At 42.1% G+C, this 9139-nt stretch overlaps 3 protein-coding genes across 3 annotated transcripts; 1 reads left to right on the forward strand and 2 right to left on the reverse strand.

The window, feature by feature from the left end:
* Window positions 1-215: 215 nt before the first annotated feature.
* LOC113212177 (protein FAM8A1) lies at window positions 216-1818 on the reverse strand. The gene is made up of 4 exons (XM_026430789.2): window positions 1313-1818; window positions 1110-1230; window positions 898-1030; window positions 216-538 (listed from the first exon to the last, which is right to left on the reverse strand). The coding sequence occupies exons 1-4, from the start codon at window positions 1647-1649 to the stop codon at window positions 218-220; spliced, it is 912 nt and encodes a 303-aa protein (XP_026286574.1). The 5' UTR covers window positions 1650-1818; the 3' UTR covers window positions 216-217.
* Window positions 1819-1993: 175 nt separating this feature from the next.
* Window positions 1994-4965, reverse strand: LOC113211997 (26S proteasome non-ATPase regulatory subunit 12). Its single transcript, XM_026430561.2, has 9 exons — window positions 4812-4965; window positions 4151-4339; window positions 3829-4065; window positions 3599-3739; window positions 3386-3522; window positions 2992-3216; window positions 2719-2896; window positions 2551-2628; window positions 1994-2466 (listed from the first exon to the last, which is right to left on the reverse strand). The coding sequence occupies exons 2-9, from the start codon at window positions 4319-4321 to the stop codon at window positions 2230-2232; spliced, it is 1404 nt and encodes a 467-aa protein (XP_026286346.1). The 5' UTR covers window positions 4322-4339; window positions 4812-4965; the 3' UTR covers window positions 1994-2229.
* A 57-nt stretch (window positions 4966-5022) lies between these two features.
* LOC113212007 (uncharacterized) lies at window positions 5023-7464 on the forward strand. The gene is made up of 6 exons (XM_026430569.2): window positions 5023-5375; window positions 5580-5674; window positions 5797-5989; window positions 6073-6508; window positions 6596-6797; window positions 6890-7464. The coding sequence occupies exons 2-6, from the start codon at window positions 5601-5603 to the stop codon at window positions 6975-6977; spliced, it is 993 nt and encodes a 330-aa protein (XP_026286354.1). The 5' UTR covers window positions 5023-5375; window positions 5580-5600; the 3' UTR covers window positions 6978-7464.
* The last annotated feature ends 1675 nt before the right edge of the window (window positions 7465-9139 follow it).

Here is a 9139-nt window from a genome sequence, read left to right on the forward strand (position 1 = left end):
GTGTGGACACATAGTTAAATACATATAAATAAAACATATACCTTTCCTCCACTAGGGACTAGTCCTACAGTTTTAAAGTAATCATTAAATGTAATCAACAAAGGTATATCACAACTGTCCCCCCAAAAGGTAATTTTTGCATATATAAAACATAGTTCTCTACAAATATTTCCTGATAAAGTAAATAAACAATGTAAATAACAAATACTTTGGAATATCATCTGCGGTTGTTATTGTGGTCAACACTTTCAACAACGATTGAGTAAGACATCACATCATAGCCCAAACGGTTAAACTTAAAAAAGAAAAATGCAAAACAAAGCGGATAAATTAGGGCCAGGAAAACATTTTTAGAAAGAGACCGGGTAAGAGCAAAGCCCCAGCCAAGATCTGTTCCAGGTGTGACAGATACAACTTCATTCGGCTGACCAGGAACAGGATGTGCCTGATAGCATAAAACAACCCTTAAGCCAAATAAATTCTTTCCTGGAGAAGAACCACCAACCATTCCTCCTTCTCCCCCACGCAGCCAGTATGCCTGCAATAGAAAATTTATTATAGAAATAAAACTGTATTGAATTGTTAAATTTAGTTGCCAGATATTTTTCTATTTTATTGGCAGGTCTATAAATAACAGGCAGCTTGCACTTCCCACTTTCATAGTTCCATGGTGCCTCAAGTGTTGTGTCAGGGGTTAGTGTAGTGTGGATCGCCAACACACAAGGGTCTTATATAGAGAATCGCTTAAGACTCTTAAGAGCTCATCAAAGCTGAGGCTGTCTCCAAACATCCTGACCCCAGTGAAGAATATACAGGTGTCCCCAACACCAAAGACCAGAACAATGAAAGTGGAAAGAAAATTCAAGGATTCTGCAACTCATACATTAAACAACGTACCTCAAGAAGACAAACCACAATCCTGTTCACAAGTTCAAGAACAAGGATCTGTGAGGTCATCTCAACAGCCACCTTGTAAGTCAGACTCTGAACATTTTGTTGAAGCATTTCTATGCTGTATTTATCTAAATCACTAGGGATAATACGTCAGCTTATTAAAGGTTATATAGATAGCTATTTCAGCTTAAGACAACCTATATAGGAATACCTACATGAGCCCAAAAACATGTATAGCTATGAATGTAATGAGCAGCTTAAGAGTGAACATTATCACAGAGTCAACAACTTCTGCACAGAACCTTTTCCAGTAGGGTGGGACCTTGTATCGCAAAGCTGAAAATAAAACGACAAAGCATTACACATCTATTAGCAGGAAACTGCATTGGTTCATGTAACTCAGATAACAATTATGTACCTCCAGGGGTAGTATTTGGGGTGCGATTGACACCTGGCTGAGCTTGCACAGAAGCTGACCAAGAAATTGTAGGAACAGTTGTTTGACGTCTGCTTGGGTCAGTTATGTAGCCTGGTGGAAGTGGAGGTACAACTCCAAAAAGTTCCGGATGACTCAGAAAAAAATAGGGCATACATGACATTGAGTTCTGCCACAATTGAGCATCATTAATCCATTTCTGAAGTGACAGAAAGTAATCTTCTCTGCTTTTGAAGTTTTCATTGTGAGGTTGGAATGACTCTGTCGTCTGCGTCGCTTCGTCTGGAGTCACTTCACTCCGTTTATTGGAGGATTCCATTGTGACGTTGAATTCACTCAGATATGAGTTACCATATTCTTCAGGAAAGACGGTTGTACGATACTACTTCTTAATTTGAAAAGGGCGAGGGTCGAAAGAAATATTTTCAGAGAAGCAACACATCAACAAGATCTCCGTTTTGTGTTTTGTTTTCGTTTGCGGCGAGGGGGAGGGGGAAAGGGGGCGTGTATTGTAATCTGAATCTGCTGTCACTAGAGAGACAGATTTCAGCGGTTCGGTTTAAATGTGACAGACATGTTTCTCACACCCAATCCCAATATTTTAGATATTCTGGTATTAAGGATTCAGAGGCAACAGGATGACTAAAAATATAAATGCACATATAGATAGATAGACTCCATTTCTTTAATGAAAAAATGTTTAGTGTTTTGGACTTAGTACTTAATACAGTAAAACTTCATATGATAAGTATATTGCTAGGGAGAAAAGGTTTAGTAAAAATACAGTTCTTTGAATTTTTCTCACAGTTTCCACCGTAAAGAAAAAAAATAGTTCAGGGAAGACCGCACTAGGTGAAGAGACCACAGCTGCGTTCTAATTAATGTAATCAATTTTGTATTTAATTTTTGTCTCCAACTGACATTAGATGGAGGTGCTTGTGAACCATCTCTTCCTTATTGATCAAATGTGTTGTTTTATTTACAAGCTGCATGAGAGAACTGAGGTGTGTAGCCCAGGCATTCAGCACATCATTGGGATCCTGGCTTCTAGTAAAGCTTACAACACCAGCAGGACGGTCTGTCTTTGCCTCTATTGTTTTGCTCACAACCATATTTGAAAGGAAATCCTCAGTTTCCTGTATCAAAGAACACACAAATGTATTACAGAAGTAAGATGGATTAGTTGAGATACAATAAAACCAATGAATTGAATAACATACCTCAATAGGAAGGTCCAGAAGTTCTGACATTCTTTTTAAGGTTATTCTTGTGTAGTATTTTGCCATAACACGAATATTCTATTAAAAGAATAAATAAAAATATGATTAATGGAGATTCAGTAAGGCCTCAAACAAATAATTTTAAAGTGTAAAAGGTTGATTTCTTACATGTTCAACAACTCTGTTACGAAGGTCTTTCCAGCGCTTCTGTCCCTCTTCAGTTTTAGGGTTAAACACATCAGTTGCGGGGAACTTGGCAGATCCAAACTTCAATTCTTTTTCATAGATTTCAGCAAGAGCTGACCACTTAATGAGCTCTGGGTTGATGAATAGCCTCAGCAGATCTCTAAAACAGAAAATTATAATGAGAAAGGTAAGATGAAATCACTCCAAATTCAAGTCAGTTTCAATGAAGTCAAATTTTGACAATATTACACAAACCTGTAAGGTGCTACTTCCTCCATGAGTTTGTCTTGAAGTACCCGGTGAGTAAGGTCAGCTTGTTCATTGTCATATGGAGCAAGAACAAGGTACAGCACTACATTCTGCAGAATCATAGTTCGCTGGGCTGCATCATCTCGAACAGATGGGGTGTCTAGGACAGCTCGATAATGTTTGCATGTAGCCAAAAATGAGCCTTCGTGTTGATCAAGCTCAATCATCAAGCTATAAGGGAGAAAATTGAAGTATGTAGACTAAGGTTATAAGAGAAAAATTCAGTTGTGGTATTTCCATAACAATTGAGTGATTGTGTTACGCAATTGTCGATGGTTAAATTTCCAAATGAAATACCCCTCCCCCCTTCTCCCCATTTTTCTTTTAAAAAGAAGCTTACCGGTAATACTTGAGTTTTAAATCATGAGTATCTTCTGCCTCAAAAAACTTCACATTGATCTTCTTGGAAATAATTTGTGTTCTTATATAATCCTTCTTGGCCAAGCATAGACGCATCTGTTCTAAGATTAGTTCAACCTGGAAAATAATATTTGAGATAAATGCCTGTGAAACTAATACATTAAAAATTTGATAAATTTCACAAATATAATACCTTTTCTCTCTTCTCCATAGAACCATAAGTTTCAACTTGCAATTCCTGAATAATGTTGGCTGCTTCAGTTACATTACCTTCTTCTTCCTTCATTTTAGCCAGAATATGGGTAAGGCGGGCACGCTCAACCTCAACGTAGATCTACAATTAAAACCAAGGTATACATTAGTAAAAAGAGATAAATTGAAAAACCACAAATTTGAAGAAATGTTGTATGGAGGTCACAGTACCTTTCCCTCCGTGACAGTTCGAAGTGTGTCAATGAGCTGTACTTTCAACTCCTTGGTGGGCATAGTGTCTACGTAGGAGCAACACTCTTGAACCATCTTCACAACAGCCTGCTTAAGCTGGGAACGTCTCTTGGCTAAAATTTGAATGTGCTCGTTAAGAGCAGCCCAATTAGCAGCGTCCTTACAAATTTGAACAATGGCAACTAAAATACGTCCAGTGGATGCCATGTCAGCAGCCTGGTAAAGACAATGCATGAGCAAATTGATCAGCAAATTCTTAAAAGGTAATTAAGAGATTTAACAAGGAAATATAAGAGCTTACAGTGCGTGTTTGTTTCTCCAACACAAGAAGAGCGTCCAGAGCATCATGCATCTTCCCTTCAGTAGCCATTTTCTTACATTGAGGTATTTTTTCATCGCAAGTTGTGCTGTAATCTACTTCCATTTTGATGATTTGGCCATTGGCATTGGCCAGTGGGTTGTCTGCGGCCATTATAGCAATGAATATTGCCTGAAAGGAACAAAAGGAACTATATGAGACGTAAAGTTGCCGTGAGATAGAACCTTGTAAATAAAAAATGCAGATCTCATTTTAAGAAAGAAGTGATAGCGTAGGTCTACTTTTAAATAGAAAAGTTGTTTCTTTAAAACGGTAGAGACAATGATGTGACAGATAGACCTAGTGACATGCAGGTATTTCACGACCGACATCAGACGGGTGATGAAATTTAGGTGGAGGAAAACTGATAAGAAAAGTGTAGCTTCAATATTTCCGATAAAAGCTGAGAGTGCATAAGCCTTATACAGTTAAATAGGATTTAAACACAAGCTACATGAATGAACATAACCTTTGCTCCATCAAGTGATCCGTAATGCACAAAGAAATATAGAAAAAAAGAGACGTTTTGCGAATCGAATAAGGATTAAAGAGAACACAAATAAGAAAAATCGAGTAATACCGATAAAATAAAAAGCGTATTTACCTATAAGTTTTACAATGAAAAAGGAGCTACGGACAAAATTTACTTGTCAGCAGCCGTACGCCTTCTGCAAATTTTCCAAACAAAACGCCGAAGTAATTCAACTGATGTATGAGAAATTTACGAACAAGGTCTATTAGCAGCTACATGTACACTATTCGCAGGTTTGAGCTGAAAACCACTGACAACTGACAGAATATTTACACGGTGGCTGCCGCTCCACCAAGCGTTCGACGCGATTGTTTACCTGTGTGCTACTGTCACAGCATTCTTGTTGTTTACTTTATTTGAAGCCAAATAACGATTTAACTTAACATGTGAATGAATAGGGAATTCCACGACAGAATGATTGCATTCAACCTGTCACCTATTTTAGTTCCTATTATATGTTGTCATGAGTGAGGAACAAGATTCTGGCCTGTCCTATTTCTGACAATTTCCAGTTACATACCTTATTAAAACAACCAAGAAATATCTGGAAATCATTTATGTTTCTTTATTCTGACTAAATAGCTATATCCTGAAATTTGAAAAATGTTTTCGACTTGCTCTCATTCAGCTTCTCAGGTAAAGTGTTTTAGGTTAAGAACACTCCCTCAGTGTTTCAAATAATTTAACATTCACACCTAATCTATCATTATATATTTATTATGAATTTTCCATTACTGCAATCTGTTTATGTTGTCCTATGAAATTTGCTGTTAAGTATCTTTTCTACACAACAGAAGGATGGCATTTTTTCCCATATTTTAAAAGACATGCATTTTTCAGGTGACATGAAATCAAAGAGTAATGGCCAAGCCACCGCTCCATCGCCCTGCTCCTCGGGCTACGCAGGGAACTTTTGGAGCTCATCAAGCTTTAAGGTTAATATTAGAGTTTTAGTCTGTTAAGTCTCTTCTATAGCAACTTCAATTTGATTTTTATAATATGACTCTGACGTGCCTTTAAATGATCACTGGGCATAATATATACTTGATTATTCTAGGAATCCATGGCTAGATGGTCCTGGAGCGCACCCAGGCCACGGACCAGGCCATGGACCGGGCCATGGACCGGGCCCTGGGCCTGGAAGCCACTCTTCAGGATCCACTACATACGATGGGTACATTCCAGTTAATGATCAGTATGCTCCAGAGCCCCCCCAATTATGGCGCCAACATCACAGTATTGATCCATCGGTTTGTGTGAAATTGTAAACTCAATTCTTCAACTGAGTGACATGCTAAGGTTTTAATCTGTGATGTGTCTTTATTCTTTTTAGGCTCCAGTCTATGAGGTGCCCGATGGTGGAGGAGAGGAGCCCCAGGTTGTCTGCACACTTCCCCATCGCGCAACTCTTCATAGGACTGATAGACCAATGACTCCTGGTGGATTATCACAGATGTCTGGAAATGTAGCTGGTACTGCCACTGGCTGTGGAGGATGTGGAGATGCTTTGGACACATGGTGTTACTATTGTGTTCAGGGTGTATTGGGCATTGCAGCACTAGCAGGACTATCTCTCCTTATTGCCTCAGCTGTCCTTAAAGGGCAACCTCCTCGAGCTGCTGCATCTGCCAACTTGTCTGCCATGCCATACATTGGGGCAATGCTAGCAATTGTTGCAGGAGCCTTACTACTGGTCCAGTGGTTTGCGCGAAATGAAAAGAAAAGAAGGAAGCGTAGGTTGCAACATTTACGAGACCAGCGTGCAGCAGGTAACAGATGAAATTGGAATAAAGTAAAAGTTGGCCTTCTCCCCTTTTAAATTACTTCAATTATTATCTTTTTTAATCTCTTAATAGGAGGGGGTGGGACTTTAAGAAGACCTGCCTGCAATGCCACAGATCTCATTCCTCTTCAAGAACTTCACAAATTTTCAGCTGGGCCAGCTGGGCCGCAGATGCAACAAACCAACATCCCTATGGCTCCTCCGCCTGGTCACCTAGCTCATCAATTTCAACCACTTCTGGGCAGACCGGTGATAGGGCAACAACAACATTCAAGGTATGGTAGTCTGACCTCATTTTTCGGTGAATTCTAGTCTGTACACTATATTGTGCTTATTCATGCTTAAATCTCTTTCCCTTGTTTTACAGACCACAAGATATAATGCTCTCTCCGAGTGGGACTCCTTGGTGGCGCAGACAACAGGCTCATCCAGGAAGAGTAGTTTATCCCTCTTAAAATGTGATGAAGAAATTTATTTAACTTATTTTTGTGATGAATTCTATTTTTTGAAAGTTTTTCATGCAAGTGATATACCATAGCGCATTGAGAGAAAGCCTTAGCAATCAATATTATTTTCTATTGCTTCCAGATAGCTAAAGTTTTCAATGTTTTATGCTTTCCTCTTTTTATTGAAAGTGGGAGAATTGTCATAGGTATCATTTTCAATGGTGCAGATCAGTAGATTAATAAAAGACTAATCTTTTCTTGATAATGCTCAAGGTTCACCAGCTTTGGATTGTCTAGATTCCTCGGCCTTTTCTGTTCCACTTAAACTGTGAAGATAATCCATCTACTACTAGTCATAAGGAAGGAAGATGAACTAAAACTATTTTTGAAAAATTCTCTTTATTTTGTATATTTTGATAATTTATGTAAATATTGTAAAAATATTTTTACTTTTGTTTGACAATAGTTTTGTACTATAAATAATCTGACTGAGTTAGCTTGCTTATTTTCATTGTAACCTGATCAGACCTGATGGTCTCCTTTACCCTGTCAAAGACTCAAGCTTGTGGTACTTTAGCATTCATGGGAATTCAGACATGCTGATGCCGAGAAATAGACGCTCTCGAGAGTCTGACTTTGGTGTCTGTCTTGGCCCGGCCCTTGCCCCTGTTTTTAGCACCGGACCCACTTGACTGTTTATGCGCCAGTCCACTACTGATCCATTTCGGTGGCCTACTAGTCAAGTCGGCGCTGACCTCGCCTCGCGGGGAAAGCCCAGAAATGCTCACGCCGACACTCTTCTCACACGCACAACCCTTCTGCAACCTGAAATGTTTCCTTTTAAAAATAATGAACATACATAATTAAAATCCTTACCAAACCCGAGTGGGGTAAAATGAGGGGGAAAAGGGGGGTGGGGGTGCAAGTTAAGAAGAAGGACATTGACAACTCTTCACGTCGGGTTAACTCGTGGTCACTTATATTTGTTCGTTTTGGGGTGTGCGTGGCCCACCCTGAGAGGTGCTCGTCACTTACGCCCAGCCCCCGTAAGGTGTGCGTGGAGGGCGCGTGGGCCGTGCTTGCGCGCCGCACGTGTAGGCCTACCTCGCGGTCGCGCCCGCGTTGGCGCCCCTCCCCTGCCGGCCCCGCTCCGCCCCGGCCGGCCCCCGGTGCGCCTGCTGCTGGGCAAGCTGGCGGGGCCGCCGTCTGCGTGGTCCATCGGGGTAGATCGCAGGCCGCGGGTCCGCCATTCGGTCGCACGACACGGGGCCTGACGCCATACCACCGTGTGGGACCTTCGCCGACGTACCCGTCCCGTCCCGCCACCCGAGACCATGGGAGTCACCGCCGCGGCGCTGCTCGGCGCCCTCCTGCTGGCCGTCCTCGTCGACGCCAACCTCGTCTCCGACGTCAACATCAAGATCGCCCAGGAGCAAGGGTGAGTCGCGCGGACAGCAGCTGTAGCGGTCGCTAGTTCATCATGAGACCAACAACATTTAGCAGATCACAATTTTAGGCTGGTTCAAAAATGTGACAGCTGATGAGCGCGATGAGTCACATTGAGTATTCTCTGTCATTACATTGACTCGACTAGTAGGTGGAGGCCGCTCGACGGGCGTATCTACTACTGCCGCGCGGAGGTCAAGCCACCAAGTACCAAGCATGGTCGTTGGGTCTTTACGACAAAGAAGGTCATCTACGGATGTTTTTATTTTTATTGTTATTAGATTTCTTTCAAATCCCTTATCAAGCCCCACCGCCGGCGTGGTGGCGGCGCCCGCTTGGGCCTTACAGCCTCTCGCTGCTAAACAATATCCCTGCCCAGGCACTCGGGCACCCAGGCCGCGCAGCAGCGCCGCAGCCACAGCGGAACACAAACGAAGAGGAAAGTTGCGAATTTCCGCCGACTCCCTTGGGCCCCTCGCGAGTGGGACGTGAAGGGGGGGGGGGGGGCAAGGAAGGGGTGTCGCTGGGACGAACGGCTGATGAATGGGTGGAGCAGAAGGGGAGGAGGAGGGGGAGGGATAGGGGGTCAACGCTGCTGACATTATGAGGTATTACCGCTTATTGGCATGCAAAATGACTAGCGCTTGGCGTGGCGGGGCGTGGCGGCCAGCCTTGCTGCAGGACATGGGAGCGCCATGGGCGTTCATCAGCAATTCCCCATACAC

This window comes from Frankliniella occidentalis, unplaced genomic scaffold, assembly GCF_000697945.3.
Source record: "Frankliniella occidentalis isolate FOCC.00 unplaced genomic scaffold, Focc_3.1 Scaffold44, whole genome shotgun sequence".
Lineage (NCBI taxonomy): Eukaryota > Metazoa > Arthropoda > Insecta > Thysanoptera > Thripidae > Frankliniella > Frankliniella occidentalis.

Bases quoted from the DNA above. Each gene is read 5' to 3' on its own strand.
- LOC113211997 (XM_026430561.2), bottom strand. From the start codon at position 4,321: ATGGCCGCAGACAACCCACTGGCCAATGCCAATGGCCAAATCATCAAA. The intron at 3,523-3,598 runs GTATTATATTTG...ATTATTTTCCAG, and splicing joins CTATGGAGAAGAGAGAAAAG to GTTGAACTAATCTTAGAACA. The intron at 2,467-2,550 runs GTATGTTATTCA...TCTTTGATACAG, and splicing joins TTCTGGACCTTCCTATTGAG to GAAACTGAGGATTTCCTTTC.
- LOC113212177 (XM_026430789.2), bottom strand. From the start codon at position 1,649: ATGGAATCCTCCAATAAACGGAGTGAAGTGACTCCAGACGAAGCGACG. The intron at 1,231-1,312 runs GTACATAATTGT...TTTTATTTTCAG, and splicing joins CCCAAATACTACCCCTGGAG to CTTTGCGATACAAGGTCCCA. The intron at 539-897 runs GTACGTTGTTTA...TTTCTATTGCAG, and splicing joins TTGTGGTTTGTCTTCTTGAG to GCATACTGGCTGCGTGGGGG.
- LOC113212007 (XM_026430569.2), top strand. From the start codon at position 5,601: ATGGCCAAGCCACCGCTCCATCGCCCTGCTCCTCGGGCTACGCAGGGA. The intron at 5,675-5,796 runs GTTAATATTAGA...TGATTATTCTAG, and splicing joins GGAGCTCATCAAGCTTTAAG to GAATCCATGGCTAGATGGTC. The intron at 5,990-6,072 runs GTTTGTGTGAAA...TATTCTTTTTAG, and splicing joins ATCACAGTATTGATCCATCG to GCTCCAGTCTATGAGGTGCC.